Source organism: Ischnura elegans, chromosome 4 (genome assembly GCF_921293095.1).
Source record: "Ischnura elegans chromosome 4, ioIscEleg1.1, whole genome shotgun sequence".
In the NCBI taxonomy this organism is placed as follows: Eukaryota; Metazoa; Arthropoda; class Insecta; order Odonata; family Coenagrionidae; genus Ischnura; species Ischnura elegans.
This window is the reverse complement of record NC_060249.1, coordinates 96,128,301-96,147,378: the sequence shown is the minus strand read 5'-3', so window position 1 is coordinate 96,147,378 and position 19,078 is coordinate 96,128,301. Positions and strand designations below refer to the sequence as shown.

At 38.6% G+C, this 19,078-nt stretch overlaps 1 protein-coding gene across 1 annotated transcript; it reads right to left on the bottom strand.

Annotated features, from left to right (window-relative positions):
* Window positions 1-1,636: 1,636 nt before the first annotated feature.
* LOC124157818 (transient receptor potential channel pyrexia-like) lies at window positions 1,637-18,353 on the bottom strand. The gene is made up of 3 exons (XM_046532848.1): window positions 18,018-18,353; window positions 5,431-5,903; window positions 1,637-4,687 (listed from the first exon to the last, which is right to left on the bottom strand). Exons 1-3 carry the CDS (start codon window positions 18,141-18,143, stop codon window positions 2,236-2,238), a joined length of 3,051 nt encoding a protein of 1,016 aa, XP_046388804.1. The 5' UTR covers window positions 18,144-18,353; the 3' UTR covers window positions 1,637-2,235.
* Window positions 18,354-19,078: the final 725 nt, after the last annotated feature.

Below are 19,078 nucleotides of genomic sequence, written 5' to 3'. Positions count from 1 at the left end.
CAGAAGACTGGTTCCCAAATGCTGCTGTGCACACCACCTCAGTAGCCAAGTAGGTACTCCTACAAATTGTGGAAGTACTCCTACAAATTCCTAGAGTTCTGGATTGGACGTGGCTGGTATTAGTCTCTCTTAACACTCGTTTACCAGCATGGCACTATGCGTGCTGTATGAATACCTATCCTATCTTTACGAGCACTTAAAGAAGAAGACCACTCTCTCCCCTGCTTTGTATGGGCAAAGTGATCTTTTTAGGCACTATCATCCTTCACGGTCTACTCCCCTCTTGAGGTGATCAGCTTTGTGAACATCTCCTTCTACTTTGACCCAGAATTCACAGTCTCCTACAGTAATTCGGTCCACTTCGCTGATGGTTTAGCAGCCCCTTTCTCTGTCATCTTATTAAATCAGCCCAGCCCAAATTGCCTCCTTGTGTGAGGACCATCCACGGCTGCAGACCTTGATCAGTGTGATTCGTTTTATTTTTTAAATTTTACATTGGTTTAATTATGCTAATGGTTTTCCTGCTGGTTGGTCTGACAGTGGCTTATGGTGAGGATTTACAAAGTAGTTCACAGTACACTGATGCTGATGAGTACCATCCACTCAAGGGGATGTATGATGTGTGGTGCCATTGTTAAAAACTTGAGGAGGATATTCAAAAATCAATTAAAACATATGCACAGAAACACATATGGGGGAGAATGGGCACTCCTGAAAATGCTGGCTAAATTGCATATTGTGTAAGGTATAAAATCCAGAGTCAAGATCACAGTGACAAGTAAAAGTCCTGATTTTAATTTCATCAATAACCAATGTTTGTTACTCCATGTAAAATCAGAATATATTTAAGGCTAGTTTGTAGATAGCCGAATATTGCTCTTCATTTGAACTCTTTTTTTTTAGCTCTGACTGCCTTTGTCTTTGTGTGTCAAGTCAGTCTTGTCTGAAATGGTGAGTAGAAGAAAACAACGAATGCTTCAATGAGTTATGTGGCTCATAATGTTACATATGCAATCTCAATACTTTGAAATTAAAATGCCACAAAAATTAAAGGATATTCAAGCTCTTATTTCCAAAATATTTAAAATTAGAAAATATTATGTAGCAATCTCCTACATAACACTTTGGTTACCTTCTAAACTGGTATAGTAGCTGTTATACAATGTACATACATGGTTATAATAACCATGTACCTAGTAGTTAACTGATGATCAATAGCATAAAAGCCATTACCAAACCACTATATAGATATTCCATCCCATCAATCATACTGTTTGGATTATCATCAATATCTCCTGTAATGATTATGTACTTGAAAAAGCAACTACAACCAGATTGATATTTTTCATTGCCTCCAATAAAAAGCATCCCCAGTTTTAGTAAAGATATTAGTTCATAAGTTAAATAATATGACATTAATCCGTTATAGTAGGAATGATTTACCCTTTGGCTGTGGGAGTAAATGATTTTAGCTAACAGCCTGTGCAGGAGAGAACCAAGAAATATTTTTCCCTCTAGTCTTGCCAAGTGTCTCGCAAGAAGTGAACCCTTATAATCCAGGGCAACCCTCCTTTCTTTCTTATCAAAGGATGGGTCCACATTTGGGCACTTTTTGCAGGCATATTAGCATGGTGAAGCGGGAAGGAAACAATATGCAATGAGCAGTACGATAGGAAATGCCGGGAGGCACCCCCAGCCGTGAAGGATGGCCGGGGAGAGTTAAGCTGCATTAGTGATCCCTAACAGTGAGGGAAAGTGTACTTGGGCTCTACCTGGGGAGCAATAAAAAATTTGGGAAACTGTCACAGGTAGTTGAGCAATGGTCAAGTGTTTAAAAATGTTATTCCCACAGCCACCGTACAAATTAAAGATTTAAAAACATTCCCACAGTCTAAAGGTTAAACAGCATGAAATTTAGATGTAACAGTACAAAGCTAAGAAAAAAATATACTATCCACTATCAAAATATATCCATGGATGAAAGGAGCAGATAGAATAGAACAGAGACGAATGCCTATATGGCCTTCTGAGGGTCACTCAAAGTTTCCAAGGATATGACAAATCACAATTATGAATGAAACATGAACTCTCACATAAAATTTCAAGATAAACGATAATTATAACGCATCCAATATTTAATAATGTATTACACCTACAGCAGCTCTACATATGCTAATTTTAAAAGGTCATTGGTAACATCTTTCCCATTGAATAGATATTTTCATTTAAAAAACGCTACCTGTTCGAGTCTTCATCCACTTCATTTTTATCCTTGAAGGCAGAGAGCAGTGAAATTGACCTTTCCAAAGAGCACAGCTTGAGCCGTATATCTTCCACTACAGCCTCTCTTGCCTCAACATCAGCCACAAGAGAATTAATTTGGGCAGAAATATATTCCAACACTTGTCCCTGCTGCTTTGAAAAGTCAACATCTTCATTTCCATCCTCTTCAGCAAAAGCCACTGTCCTCCTAGGATTCACCAAGCTGTACTGTCCAGCCCATGTTTTAAAAGCATTTCTCCTAGAACCTGGCCCAGGATCTCTACTGCTACGGTGTTTCTTTTTACCAGATCGGGAAGCAATCAAATCATAGACTGCCTCAAGGAGATGGCGTGGAACACGATTTTCCCTTGGATCATTTGGTCGGAGATGAATAGTCCTATTGTAAGGGGATGAAGATACTAGCAAAGCTCCACGGAGGCAAGGTTTAAGGACCTTGAGGGGAATAATGCTGAGTAATAGGCGTGAAAACATGATACTCTCCCAATGAGCAATGAGTTCAGCCAAACGCACAAGTCGGTTCAACCTTGCTGTTTTTTGTAGACCTTGGATGTCACTAACAGCAAGGCCAACAAGTAAATTTGTCAAAATAACAGTGACAAGAATAACAAAAGCCAGAAACATGACATGTGAAGTGCCCTGAAAGAGAAGCTTGTTTTCTTTACTGAAAAAGATGTCCTCATACTCAAGCTCTCCAGACATCATAATGACTGACTTGAGAAGTGAAAGATACGGCATATGAAAAGCTGGATACAAAGGGAATAAAACTCCAAGCCCAAGCCCAAATCCAATGAGGAGGCAACAGTAAGCAAGTAGAAACTTGGAAAAATTAATGGAAACTGTGGTAAACATCTGAACATAAACTCCAAAAGTAGGAAAACGACCAATTAAAACCATTAGATCTGTCCATGTGAAGGCAATACCTAAAGCTGCTACATGATGCTGAAGAGGAGTAATGTCACATACATTCTTGTGGCCCAAGCCATGACTAGCATAAACACACAAAATAATGAGTAACTGTAGCCAATTTTCCCAATGTTTGGCATACTGGACAAATCCATGAGCAACCTGAAACATCTCTTTAAGTAAGAAGAAAGTGTTAAAACCAATAAGAACATAACCAACAAGTACAAAGAGAAACTCCACATCTGAAGCAGGCTGGCTTTCACACAAACTGCCATCACTTCTGGTAGAGTTAGTTATGTTTAATGCTGCTGACTTTGGTCCAGAGAAAACACCAATGATATAAGTAGTATAAAGGGCAACAAATATTAGATGAAAAGTGAGGCTAATGAGGATAAATTTGCGTATACGACGCCACTTGAGGAAGAGGAATATTTCACACAAGGGGTGTTTGAGAAGATGACGCATCCCAACCTCCACAAATCCCAGAAGCATTCCACTTTCCACTTGGCGCTCATACCCATGGCCTTTGGGAATATCCACTGGAGACACTGATGGTAAGAGTGCACGAAAATCGAGTTTTATTTCACAATCAGCATCTCCAATGTCATGGTCATGCAAAGTCACCGACGAGTCCAGTCTCTCTATGAAACATGGCAGTGTATCAGGAGTCCGCCTCACCACAAATGTTAGGGCTGACACTCCACCTTTGGTTCGAGCCATTACGTCAGCTCCAGAATTGATAAGCAGTCCCACACAACTAGAGAACTCATGCAGGGCAGCTAGATGCAGTGGTGTGTAACCAAAAGCATCTGCACAGTTAACATTGGCACCTCTTTTCAGCAACAACCTCACGCACTCACAAGATCGAGATTCTTTCACTATAGCACAATGCAAGGGAGTTCTCTTGTCAACATCAACTGCATTCAGATCTGCTCCTCTCTGAATTAGTAGTTCCAGAGTCTCTGTTGACTGGGCTAGAGCTGCAAGGTGCAAAGGGGTCTGCAGACGATGATTGGTAGATTCGGTGTCAGCCCCAGCATCGAGAAGCAGCCTAGCACAATCAGCATTACCATCCTGAGCAGAAAGATGCAATGCCGTTGCCTTTGTGGGACCAAAATGAACTCTGACATCAGCTCCACCTTCCAGAAGCAATTTTATGCACTCTGAGAACCCAAATGCAGCTGCAACGTGTAAAGGAGTTTCAGAAAATACCTGTGGTGTATTTGGGTTTGCCCCAGCCCCGAGGAGAAGCTTGACACAGTCCCTTGAGTTCACTTGGACAGCGTAATAGAGTGGTGTCTTCCCTTGTTTAATCCCAAGATTTACATTCACTCCAGACCTTATGAAGATGTTGATACAGCTGGAGGACCCAGAGCAGGCTGCACAATGGAGAGGTGTGGCTTTTTTGGCATAATCCCATGCCTCCATCTCCCCTCCATGATGAAGTAAAATCTTCACGCACTCCTCATCTCCAGCACAGCAAGCAAGATGCATTGGGGTCCTGGGGAAGCAGTTGGAAAAGAATTATAAACAAGGTAATTGATAGCATAAAGATATTTTAGGAGTGAATATGTGTTCAAATGTCATTTTCTGGAATGAAGACTGAGATTCACTATACTGCTGAAGTAAACTATACCCATAAGATGAAATTTGAAAAGAAAGAGGGTTTTCTATTTCCTCAGCCACCATGTATAGAATGCAAAGGGGCTCATTGCCAAATTATCCAGTCAATATTCTTCAATTTTGCTATTAAAAAGCATTAAATTATGACCCCGTAATTTATAATGTGCCCTAAGAAAATCCACACAAGGCATAAAAAAGGATGAGAATATTGCACATATTTATACTCCTAAATTAATAGTATATGGCTGTAGCAGTTATACTATAAATAGAGGGAGAAAATATTTACCTAAAAATGTATATCTGATGCATTGTGTAGTATTTTGTTATTTGCTAAGTTAAGAATACATGAGTTTTTGTGTTTTTAACAAATAAGGCTTGGTGTTTTTTTCCATTTTCGGTTTTATTTACTTTAGTTTTATGCATTTGTTATGTTATAAAATGGGAAAACATTACACAAAGACATTTCAAAAAATGAAAAGTTTATCTACTATTTTACCATTAATGTGCCTACAAACCGTACTTTATTATTATAGTCCATAAGGATTTTTTTCCTGGGCAATAAATATTTTTATATCTATCTATCTACCAAGCTCGCAACGAACTTGGAATAAGTCAACTCACCTGCCATCCCCGTCCACGGCCATGGCGCTGACCCCGTGCTGTTCCAAGAGCCTCCGAATGAGCTCCGGCCGACCGCACCACGCCGAGATGAGCAGCGCCGACTCGCCGTGGCCGGCGGCGACGGCTGCGTCCACCGCCTCCACGAGGGCCTCGTCCCCTGAGGGTGGGTCTCCGCCGTTGGGCGCCACGTCGTACAAGAGCACCTCTCCCGCCTCCAGGGCAGACCACAGGCCCTCGCCCCCCGGCAGGGCACGCAGCGAGGCAGCTACCGTGTGCGCCGGCCATATGAACTTGCACGACTCAATCAACCGGGAGGGCCTGCGGCCATCCGACGCCCCGGACGCCCGGTAGGCATCGCCAGCGTCGTGGACCTCACGCAGCTGTATGCCGTCGCTGCCCCCTCGAAGGTCGACGTCTTCTTCGAAGTCATCGTCGCTCGAGATGCTCCCGGCCCGAGTTCGTCTCCAGAATGGCTTCATGTGCGGATGAAGAAAGAAAGACGAACATTAGAGAACGAGGCGGGCAGGAAAGCAGACAGAAACAAGGGGGCTCTTCTCGGGTTTTCCCACAGGTTTGGTTGTGATCAATACTTGGGGTTAACGACTTAAAAAAGTCAAAATTGATGTTGAAAGGCGTTAGCCAAAAGTTAATTTTTGGAATCGTTAAATTGTGACTTTTAGTAGTTCAAATAAACTTACCATTAACATAACAAGAAAAAACAATTGTAAAAATAAATATAATTTGTGATGACGATTATTTAAAGTAGTAAATAAATTCAGTCAAAATTTCAGTTCATTCTAAAAACTACAAAAATAAGATATTCTTTTACCGCTTGAATATCCAATTCACACTAATTAGAATGGTAATTTTGTTCGGATCCGAAATACTGCTGGGAAATTACCCCCTACTTAGCCCCCCATCGTCCCCATCCTGGATCCGCCACTGCCCACTATCATTCTTTAAAATATTTCTTTGGAGAATTCAATTAAATTCGGAAATAGTTAAATTTGGTAATGGGAAGAATCATGACAGACGGTATTCGGTAGCTTCAAAATGGAGGAATCCAATGTCACACAAAGTTGAAGGAAATTATCAAATGTTACTTCTTCAAATGTGTAAATAAAATTGTATAACAATGATCATGACATAATTACATGTAGAAAGTGCAGCGCGAAAATGATCAAAAACATTACTGTCGGAAAATTAATTTTGGGTTTGGTATTTCAAATCTCGAAATCTTAGGCTGAAATAAAAGTGAAATTTACTGACATATAGGAAAAAAGCTTACAAATTAAAGCAATTCATAGATACTGTTTTAAATGTCTATTATTAAAAAATTGAGAGTTCAAATTAATTAATTAATTAATAGAGGTAGAATTACTGCGTATAAACGTGATGTTGGATGAAAAATATCATACTGTAGGCCAAAAAAATTCTACTTTTAGCGGTAATTGTAGTCGACTAAAACATGTATTTACATCTACTTCTATCTCTAATCAACATGAGCGCAAGATCTTACATTTTGTATCGTTTGTTGATTGATTTTTTCGTGAAATTTTCACTTTTATTGAATTTTTATCACTACATTTCCGTAAATTAGTCTTTGGATAGTCTAGTAACAACGTAGTTAACGCAAATCCTAAATATGCTGCACCTAGCCAGCACAGAATTGAATGTTGAATTCACGGCAAATATCATGGAACACTTAGAAAATAATCCGTAATTTTTTATTTAAACTGATTAATAATATGAATTTTATTGCTCACAAGCATTAGGATATCCAGAAAATATTATGGTGAAGACGCAGAATTTGTGCGCCGATTTCATAAGCTGTCCCGGCATCCATAAGGATGCGAGAAATGTTTTTTTTTGTAAATATACACGAATCTTACAGAGGCGTTAATTTTTGTGGCAATCACTAACATTTAAAAGAATTGAATCACCATTATTTGCAAGTCTCGACACAAGTCCCTTTCTGACACAAATTGATTCTTTGGAGATTTAATAGGTAAAATGGACCTAAAATACTATGTTCAACGCATCAACTAAATCAAACTATACATTTCCATGAATCTTATTACCGGATGGGAATGACAGCAATTTTAATTGCTAAACGGTACGTAAAGAGAATCTTTTTATGTTATTTCATCGACAATAGAAAAGGCCCGCCAGGGATAAATAGGAAGCCCAATTCAATTCACTTCGTCAGAAATTATCTTACTTAATAACATTGATAATGTTTTCACGAATGTTTGACATTTCCATGAATCTTATTACCGGGTGGGAATGACAGCAATTTTAATTGCTAAACGGTACGTAAAGAGAATCTTTTTATGTAATTTAATCGAAAGTAGAAAAGGCCCGCCAGGGATAAATAGGAAGCCCAATTCAATTCACTTCATCAGAAATTATCTTACTTAATAACATTGATAATGTTTTCTATCCCAATGTCAAGGAAAATTTTTGGTGTTGCTCAGTGCACAACCAACAGTAACTAAGTTGGTAGACAATGGACAAATCAAGTCACGATGCGTCACACGCATTGCATCAATCCCTAAGGAGAGTGACTAAGTAAGCTTCCAAGTTATCAGAAGCGAATTAACTCAGCAAAACCTTTTGGAGGAACGTAACAGAACATCGTAACCAAATAGGCACTTATGCACCCCAGTGGAATTACGAGATGTCGCCCGTTCCCACAAGTTAGAAAGTAATAAAAAATTGTGTGTAACGGGACCTGGGGCGCAGCTAGGAATCAAGGTTGGAGGCGGTTTTAGGCACAACTAATACAGGGGTGTTCGGATGGTATGGGATACCCGCAAGGGTGAGCGGGAGGTGGGATATTAATAAATTACGGATTTATAAGATAAATGGTTAAAATAGTGAATTTTACGGCTTTCTTAGGGATATTTAGTTATGCTTGCGCTGTTATACTAGTAATATTATTCCAATTGTGTAAAATGGATGAAACTTTAAATTTTCTCTGAGCTCCGGGGGAGGTTTTATCCCCAAAAACCCCCCTCACTGCGCCACTGAATGGGACCACATCAGAAACATCACTGTACTATAGGGAGGTGGGTCATTTTCCCAAAAACGTACATTTTCCACAGGAAAATTTAAAAAAATGTTTATATAAGAACCAAAATTGTTTAATTACAGTTTTTCAATCATACAATCTAATGACGTAAAGGGCAGAGATCGTTAGTGATATTTAGACTCTTTTTTTTACTTTTTTGTTGTCCACAAACATGATTCATTTTTCCACGGACGCGACAGAAGAGGAATATTATGTTTTTACTTAAGAGAATAAGTTTGTTTTAATTGTCATTGGATATTATGTAACTAGTCATGGTGTATCATCATATGTCCGTTTCCATCTAGCATGTCCGTGGACTGCAGAGTTTACGGACATGATGTCCACGGACATGACGATATCCTCTAAATTATGGCTGGGACTGACATTAGGTTAGGGTACTGCCCTTACTATATTGAACTTGCATCTTATAGCCGTGAAATAAATCACAATTGTATTTAATAAAAGGTGCAAAGTTACTTCTTTTTACTTGTGCCCGGAAATGACTGATGATCTTGGCTCTTTCAAAAAACTAAACTAAACTTTTTCTTCCAGCATTAAAACATTCACTAAATCAAGTATAACTTAAAACAACCCAATACAGATGAGTATCTCCTTCTCTACACGCCGGTTCTTCAGGGCTGCCACCATCTTTTATGAATAATTCCCCCTTTTCCCTGAGTGTCAACGGACATTACTTTTTTTTGGGTAGGACAAATGTTTTTTTATTCTATAATAAATATTATGAAATAATAACAACCCAAAAAGGCTATTTTGGAATTTTTTAAATTTCTCTAACTAGTTTAATGATATATTCTATAATAAATTATTAAGTGAACGGTTTTAATACAATAGACACCATCGAAAATCCATGTGGGACTATCCTCGGACATGACGAATTATAGTCTGTGGACATTGAATTTGGGTAATACAATTTTTGTTTACTAATTTGTCGCTACAAGTAGTAATAGGGTACATAAAATAATAAGCCTGTTTAGTTTAGTTTTAATTTTTTTGTTTTACTTTTATGGTAGTCCATGGACATAATTTTGTACGATTATGAGAGAATGACCCAGGCATATAAATATAGAAGGTGTACGGTAAATTGGCGTGGGTGTGGCGTATTGAAGGTTGATGTAATACAGAGGCTTTAGTTGAGAAGAGGATGTTTGGTGATCGGTTAGGGAGAAGAAGAGAACAGGATGGGATTAAAGGGGTTGGCCGTGAGCCGAGCTGAAGAAAGAATTAGTATGGGAGAATAGAGGCCTCAGGCGACGAGCGTTAATATCAGTGAGCTGGGTCCTGTCAGCGCGCACCCCTACCCAATAATTTAGCTCGATTAGCTAATACTAGTACGATAGGATATTTTGGGGGAAAATACGTTAATGAACGAAACTAAATTGTGGTAGCCAGTACAAAATAAAGGAGTGCAATAGACGTGGGGTATAAACATATTTGATTATTAATCTCATAGTGGAGGAGACTTAGGGTGCGATTCATAGACGACACTGAAATTGCTCACTTTACAAAGTCTCACTTTACGGTAAAGTGAGACTTTAGCTAAAGTTCGTTGCAGAGTCGTTTCAAGGATCTCACTTTATAAAGTGGCACTTTAGCTCCTAAAGTCTCGATCATGCATTGAAATTTTGAGTGTTGGCAATGAACGCTGCGAAAAAGTGAAGAAAAAGATGACACACGATATTAAATGCGTACTTGTTTACATGTTTCTGGCGACTGGGTTTTCATGTTGTATTTTGCTAAGGTTTTATTAAGCTGCATTTTCTCGTTTTCTCATATTATGAGCAAATGTAAATGAATACTGCGTCATTGAAAGCTTTTCTCCACTAGCTTTATTGTACGTTAATGACTGATTTGGCTGAATAAAAGCTCGCTTTTAATTAGCTTCGTGCATTGGTAATGCCCTTCGATGTTTCTAGAGAAGTAAATATTCAAATGATGATATTTTCACGACATTTTATGATCATTTTCCATGATTAACTGCAAACGGTTGTTTGGACTATATGTTAGTCGAAGTTTGATGGTGTAGGTTCATTGAAGGTGGGTGAAATAGTGAAATTCTCTCGCGTTAACTTGAAACTGTACCAATTAATTTGAAGATTTACCGATCAGTGGTTGTCTCAGTTGGACGTATATTATGAATGATGTATGGGCGTTTGTTGAATTCTTTTGAGCTTACCAGTATTTTAATTCTTGGAATGTTAACCTAAGGGGTTATATATTTAGAGAAATGTACTTTCAATAATACCTACATCATCAAAACCAATGAATGAATGGCCACGCAATGAAACATTTTGAATGTGAAAATGGATTTATATCAATAAATATCTCTTTATCTACTTCAAATGATGCCTCGACATGTGAATACCTAACCCGAGTATCCATTCACGAATTTCGTAGTAAAAAATTTCAATGAAGTCTGTGATGCTGTGTAAATAAAATTTCATAACAATCTTACATCCTCGAGAAAACATCGCTTTGCTGCAGATAATATGATTATGAAGGAAAGTGTGTTTTACTTTTTATTGCTGCCTTTCATGACGAGATCTTATATCATCATTATAAACATTCAAATGCATAGACGAAAAACGAATCAGAAACTCGACTATAGTTTCAAAATCACAGAAACATGTTAAACGCGATATGGAGGCATACGGCAAGAGTACATTAAGCAATATTGAATGAAAACACTTAAAATACAATGCAAGGTATAGAAGCTAGCATTTGGCTGGCCAAACGACATGAAAATCAAGTCTTAGCGTACGAAGGCTATTGACGCCAATGTAAACAGAATTTTGCTATCATATTCAAGTATCTTTAAGGAAAATTCTAGAATATGAACGTATAAATAACCTAAGAATTCAACAATTAACTTGTATATAAAATCAACATAAATTATGGCAACCTGTTCAACCACTTACTGTGTTGTAATTATCACACGACCGATAGAGTTAAATTTCAAAATATAAGAATTGGGTCATCTCCATCAATACCGACTCGATATATATTCAGGGAAAAGACATATATTACTTGTCTGGTTATTTCTTGAAACGCGCCAGTTTGCTGCTGTGTTCTCACCAAAAAATTAGTTCATATTCATTTCCGTAACCCAAATATCTTCATATTTCAACTTCAATAACAGCCGGTGCAGCCATATTTATTCATCCGTAAAGGACACTTTAGCCCTAAAGTGAGCTCCGGTTGGGCACTTTACGGTAAAGTGACGATTCGGCCATTTTTCCTCTAAAGTGGCGTTTATGAAACGGAAAAAGCAGACTTTAGCCCGGCTAAAGTATACTTTAGCCTAAAGTGCCGTCTATGAATCGCACCCTTAGACAACAAAAATTACTACTAACCAAGCTAAAAAACTTTTCGAGGTAATAACCTCATGTATTTAGGGTACTTCCGTCCTTAGGGTCGTTCTTATAAATGCACTATAAATTATATTTTTCTGCCAGGATGCAAACAAACTGATGGATATTAAACTAAGGTGTACCCTTTAACCAATGAATAATTAATAGGAGAAGCAGGAAAACTGTAGGTGGTAAAATTCAAAAATAATTGCAATGATTGAAGTCCAATCAAAAGTTACCGAATAGGATACAGAGTTGCAGAAGAATTTACTTTTTCCCTTGAAACATTCAGCTGATATTTTAGTTCTATAGAACTATGCAAGTAGTATACAAGATATAGTTTAATAAAATACAATCGCGCATTTTATAATATACTATTGCGTATTAGCTACGAATGAGTACCCTGAAAACACTCCAGTATTACCTACTCTCTCTACGTCACCATTGAAAAACACCTCCTAACATCTGTCACCTTCCTAGTCATCCGTGACCGGTGCAAAACTTTGAATACTCCGAATTTCGATCCTATCTCTTCGTAAACCTCCAAAAGTATTCTGGCTACGGCAATCGTAAACATTTGTCTCTATTTACACTGAAATTTTAAATTTTTCTCAGGGCAATACCTCAGGTCTAGCTGTTATTGAAAATTCCTTCCAAAAACCACCCTTTCCTTCTGCATATTGTCATTAAACTAGTAGTTTTCCTTCTTGGATTCCCTTGTATTTCACCAGAGTCAGGGCACATAGGACAGCATCAGAAGAAATGACAGAAGACTAACTGCAGAATACAGGGTTGGCCATCTCACCACCTCTAAGCCTCACATCTGATAACTGAACCTCCCAAAAAAACAAACTACTCGTCCCATCACCTCCCAAAATTTTCTATGAGTAGGTATTGTTTAATACCATTTTTATTACTGTATCATGTGATTACTCTTTGTAGCGGTTGCCACTACCGTAACATATTTAGCGATATTTTAATAAATTTATTGCTTCTGTTGTAGCCAATCTACTGGGTTAGCCAGCAGTTAGAGTGTGGTGCATGTGAGTTTTCCACATTGCATGTATGCACTTCCGGTACTTCAGGTTGTGGTTGGTATGTGGCGTTTATTGGTGATGGCGATGATACATTAAAGACATACCTGCTAAAATCCACGATTTGCTTACTTGTAATCAACATCCTCATCTGATTTATACTAAATATAATAAGTTCATATATTCTTATTATTTCATAAATATCAATACATAATTTTCTAATAATTCTTTTTAATGTATTCTTTTAATTTTTATTTTTCCAGCCTCCCCCACAAAATGTACTGTGGCAACAGTACGAGTTCTCCCTTTCCGATTTCATTTGCGCAATGTGCGTCGTCAAACGTCTCTTTGAGGGCACCTCTCATAAAAATAATGTGACCATGTTGTCCCCAACAAAGTGATTCTTTTGCGCATAGGAACGTAAAAACCGCTAGAAGCCCGAGTTCCCACAGCACATGTGAATATATCCATGATCTCTGAGATATGGCTCGCGGCGCGTGGGATTATAGCTGCCACGATGACTATCAGAATGGCGAGAGTCGTCCGGCGCTTAAAATAAAAGAATATTTTTGGCCGAGTCCAACGCAGTTCCTCCACTGAAGCAAAATAGAGATAGACTTTTGGTGTGAATTCATTAAAGAAGTGATAGTGGCCACACATTATAAACACTTGGAACGTGGCGATTGATGACATTATGAGAGGACGGCTTGATAGCTGATAAAATCTCTAGCAACTCGCAGTCACAACTAGTACTCACTCTTTGAATTGATACTTGAAATCATAAAGTCTCCAGATTTAAAAAGAGCTTAATAATCCTTTCACTCCAATATCTTACACTCGTCCTCGGCACTTTCCTCCAAGTTTCAACATTTATGAATCCATTAAAACGCGGCGAATTTAATGACCCAGCATGCACCATTTTATCTAGCAACATAAATAAAAATAACTTCGTCAACTTTACGACTATAGACTGCGTTTCAAATGATTTTTTTTTGCTATGGTCTTCTTTCTGAGCTACCTATATACAGGAAAATTGAGCCTAAAGATGAGTTTAGAGTATTAAAACTTGTTTTCGAGGTTATGATTTACCTAAAGCGGGAGATAGGTAGCAAATCAGTATTTAATATTCTCACATTACCGGTAGTTTACATTGAAACTAAATACTAAATATGATAAAGCAGATAGAATCTAGCAATGATGTTCTACAATAAGGTAATATATAGAATCCAAAATAATTACGATAAATCGCACAATTTCTCACGAAGCTCACACATCTTATATTCGTTACCATTAAAAAACTTAGAAGCTTTGATACGAGACTAAGCTGTGAAAATATCGCGAAAAATGTGTGTTCCGTAAAAACAAAGAATAGCAGCCGAAAACAATGACGCGAACTCGAAGATCTACCAGAGCCGAACATTTTTTTCCATTTGTTTGGAATACGAGTGTCAAGGCACTGTAGTGAAAGTCAGAAAAAGCACAATCCACCAGCCGGTGCGCAGAAATAGTTATTTTATCTTCGAACGAGACCGGAAATGTTTTCACACAGCATAATGCAGCTGATTACCGGACATCCTCCGGTGCTCGTACTTACGCAAAAATATTAAGAACTGTAACCTTGATGGCTTTGTAGGTCGTTACCACCACCCACAGATAAATTTGCATTATTTATAACGTTCAATGGTACCACAACGAAGTACGATGTCTGATTAGATGATATGAGTTTAGACAATGTGGGTGGCACGGAATGTAATTACGTTGAGGGAGAAGAGAAAAAAATTCTCAATGCACTCGGTTATGAGCAATAAATTACTTCGGAGACTTATTTACCTGACGCTGTACTGCGTTGGATAACGACTTGATTCATTTAATTCACAATTCAGAGACTTATCATGCCGTACATGTAAATTAAATCCTATACGGAAGTGAGGCATGGACAATGACCGCAGCGGAGAAAGCAAGGATAGAGGCCTTCGAAATGTGGTGCTACAGAAGAATGATTAAAATCAAATGGATCGACCGAGTTAGTAACGAGGAAGTCCTAAGAAGAGTAGGAGAGAAGAGAAGCCTCACGAAAACCTTAATAAGAAGACGGAACAACCTTGTAGGCCACATCCTGAGACATGATGGCCTGATGCAGACAATCGTCGAAGGACAAGTGGAAGGCAAGAACGGAAAAGGAAGACCTCGGACAAAATGTATGGAACAAGTAAAGAAGGATGCGAAAGAGAAGAAATACGTAGGTGTGAAAAGATTAGCTGATAGGAGAACTGAGTGGAGAGCTGCGTCAAACAAATCCTAGGATTGTTGACCAATGATGATGATGATGATGATGACATGTAAATTATAAATGCGCTCGACCTAATAATTACAAAATACTATAATCACCTTGCATTAATACATGGGACCCCATGATCTACGAATCGAGCGGTAAGGGAATGGGTCCGCCTAAAAAATCTTGGGAATGTCCGTAATAGAGAGGGTTCCGAGCCAATTAAAAAACGCGACTTTGTCAGAAATTCCATGTTTTTTCGCTACTTAAAACATGATATCTTCACCAAATTGCTAAGCATAATATTGGTGGCACAATTACATAGGGCAGGTTATAGAGGATGTAAAAGAGAAGAAATACGTCGCTAAGAAAGGCTAGCGGACAGGAGAGAGGAATGGAGAGCTGCCTAGAACAATTCTAAGGATTGTTGACTAAATTCGCTACCTTGGTTTGACAAGGTTCTAACCGACATTTTTGCAAAATTTGGTGTTTTCACTCAAGATAACTAAGTTTATGTTTCTCTATGTGTTCACCGGTTTTTATTCCTCTATGTAAAATAATAACAGATTTAGAACAGTGACAAAGTTCCAACTGCAAGGAGAAAAAAACTAATATTTGGTGTGACAAGGTTCTAACTGCATTTTACTTATTTTATTACTCATAAAAACACGTAAAAAAATAAAATAAATAACATATTTTCTTAAAGTAATAATTACTATAATTACTATAATAATTAATTACTATAATAATTACTATATATTATAGTGTATCTAGTGGATCACTAGTGTATGTGCCAAAAATCAAAAATAAATTCCTATTAATAATAGAAATAGAGCAGTTTAAAACTTTGACAAGGTTTTTCTCAAAACCAGCTGAAGGTCAGTTAGAACCTTGTCAAACCAAGGTAGCGTAATGATGATGAATAGAGTTGAACTCGAGGGAAAAAATAGTGTAGGTGGAAAGGGAAAAATGCATACTTCCTTGTAATTCTTTTATCTTTGGAAAAAATACTTAAATTGTCAAGTATTTAGTTACTTAAAAACCAAAAAACGTTATTTTCTTGGCTCGTTTAAATCAAATCGAATTTAAGGAAGATTACTGACATACGTTCCGCCGTCCTCGAATTTTCTTGGCGACCACGTGCGCTTTTCGCCACCAGCCACCAGAAAAAAAATAAATAAGCATGTTCACAAATGTATTAAGCGTTCAAAATTAAGCACTGAACACACACGCTGAGGAAAAAATTGACAGAAAAAAGTTGTTAAATTTAAAAAAGAATACCACAAAATTCAATAACTCATTTTTAATTAGGTGGTATTCCATTTAAGGGTTTCTTGGATGAATAACTATTACATATACCACCTCTTTTATTTATATAAAGCAACCCGGATTTTTATGAATGATTATCACCATCAGGCGTAAATTATTCCCAATTAAAACAAGAAGTGGTACAATTAATAGTTACTCATCCAAGAAACCCTTGAATACAGTAAAAGAGATAAGAAGCTATTAAGTTGAGGGAAAAAAAGAGTAGATGAATTATAGCAGGACCTATTTTCTATTTTGCCACTTGGACCCGGGGTTTCAAAACTTTCCAGCTCCATATAATGCATAAACTATCAAACAGCAGCTTGGGGGCCGACTACACACTCGAGGTCCTCATAAAAAAGAATCAAAACATAGATTTCGTTTTTTAATATTTATCCCATATTGTTTTACTAGTTACGATTTAATTACACATTGATACAACACAGGCACGACACAACTAAATTTCCAAAATGCTCTCCTGCAGAAAAATTTACCAGATGAGAGGGCCTCCAAGGCCATGTTTTGCACGCGAGACTGGACCCTTTCATCCGGTAAATTTTTAAGTTAGATACAATAATAAACTAGAAAATATTAAAAAATAAACATAATAAACTAAATAACTTTTCCGCGAGCCTTTTCATAGTGACGTTTTTCTTCTCTTTTACACCCTCTGTTACCTGTCCCAGGTAATTGTGCTATCAACACTAAAATGTGCAAATTTCCAGAAATGGCGTTGTTTGGAGATCCCTGATTTAAGGAATCACGCAAGTGTGCATTTAATATTTACTTTGACTGGGATAACTCTCTTCATACAATTCATTCATGTCTCATTTGACTTAATATATATACTTGTACCGCGTGGAAAGTCGTTCATCTTGACTAACCTGACGATTAGCTACCACTACCCTCCTAAACCGCAACATCCACCAGCTTCTTGTGCACGAAATATTTAGAGATATTCAAGGTTATGAGTCTAAGAATTATGATCTTATTGATAAATGTTCCGTTATTGCTCTACGCCCGCATCAAGAATTAAATTATACTCGGGAACAACATGAATGAGCAACAAATTTTTAGTTCGCGGCGCGAGATAGAATGTAGTTGTTCAGGGGTGCCCAGTGCCCATTCCTGCTGTTGGTGCATTCTCCCACCAAAGGGAACAACTCGTTCTGCCCAAGAATTGAAAAAAAAACTTTCTTCTAAATTTCCTCTCACCCGGAACATATTTCTAAGACGCAACTTGCTTCATACTACCGTGTGGGCAGCCTTGATGCCATGGGCAATTATGCACTGGCAGAGTTGTGCCAATAATGACTTGAAGGAGCATCAGCTTCCCATAAAAATTATTTTGTGAATACTATTCTAAGTCTAATTCTAATACTAGTCTATTGTTTGGGAGCAAGACTTTTTCTACTGACAAAAGTCTGGTACAGATCCTGACTATGCCCACGAATTATGCACGAACATATTCCACCACATTCTGCAGCGCAATCCATCACTGAAAGCGACGCAACACACTGACCACCACCAACCTTCTTCAACGGAACCTCTTCCAACCTCTTGTCCGGGGCGGATGAGATCGCGTGCGGTTGGTCTCTCTGGCCGTTCCTCGGCCTCCTCATCCACTTCCCACGCCGCGTCTCCCGCAAGATAGGCATACTGCTCGACGGAGAACTATCTCTTCTCCTCTCGAAGATGTTCGAGGTCCTCCGAGAGGCGTCCGAAAGATCGCCGACAGAAACACCATTCACAACCCCAGCGGCGGCGACCGGCTCAACCGCCACTCTTGACCGCAGGCACTTTTCGTCTCCGACTCCCCTCTTGTCAGCATTCAGAGGGTTCGAAGTCAGACCCTTGAGGGACTCTATCGTCACGCACTAAACCTCCTGGCGAACATTAGGAGCGTCAGAAATTCGAATGCACATCTTTTTCCTACTTCCACTACGATCGAAATGTCGAAGGAAGAAGAAAATAACACAGTTTCCGACCGCAAGTGAAAAAAATACCTCTACATGATAAGGTCGCCGGGATATGAAAGGAAAAAAGTCGCACGTTTTTAAGAGTCACCGAAGTTCCTCCACTCTCTCCCAGTCAGCATTCAGGAGGTTCAAGGCCAGACCCTTGAGGTACTCCCGCTTCACGCACTAAACCTCCTGGCGAACAGCAGGAGCGTCAGAAATTAGAAGACACATCTTTCTCCTACTTCCACCAAAGTCAAAATGTAGAAGAAGAAAAGACACCCAGTTCCCGACCGCAAGCGAAAAAAATAACTCTATATGATAAGAGAGCCGGGATATGAAAGAAAAAAGTGACACGTAGGTATATCTGAGTCACCGAAGTTCTGGGCTCCTTCCGACCGCCTCAGGAGCCGCGAACTAGCGCACTGGTGGTCGAGGCATTTGTTTCCTTCCAGGAGAAGCGCGGGGAGTTTAGATTTAGGAGAAGCCTGGAGCGGCTGCGATGGGAGGGGTGGGGAAAGTGGGCGGGAGGATGGTGTTTTGACAAGGCTGGTTGTTTGAGGTGGAGGAGAAGAAGGGCTAATATAGCATCTTGCAAGCGATTGCTTCGGTGCGTGTTCTATTTCCAACGCGGT

Coding starts and splice junctions, on each gene's coding strand:
- LOC124157818 (XM_046532848.1), bottom strand. CDS start 18,143: ATGCCTATCTTGCGGGAGACGCGGCGTGGGAAGTGGATGAGGAGGCCG. Junction 5,904..18,017: donor AAGAGGTTCCGTTGAAGAAG/GTTGGTGGTGGT, acceptor CCGCACATGAAG/CCATTCTGGAGACGAACTCG. Junction 4,688..5,430: donor GCCGTGGACGGGGATGGCAG/GTGAGTTGACTT, acceptor CTGCTTCCCCAG/GACCCCAATGCATCTTGCTT.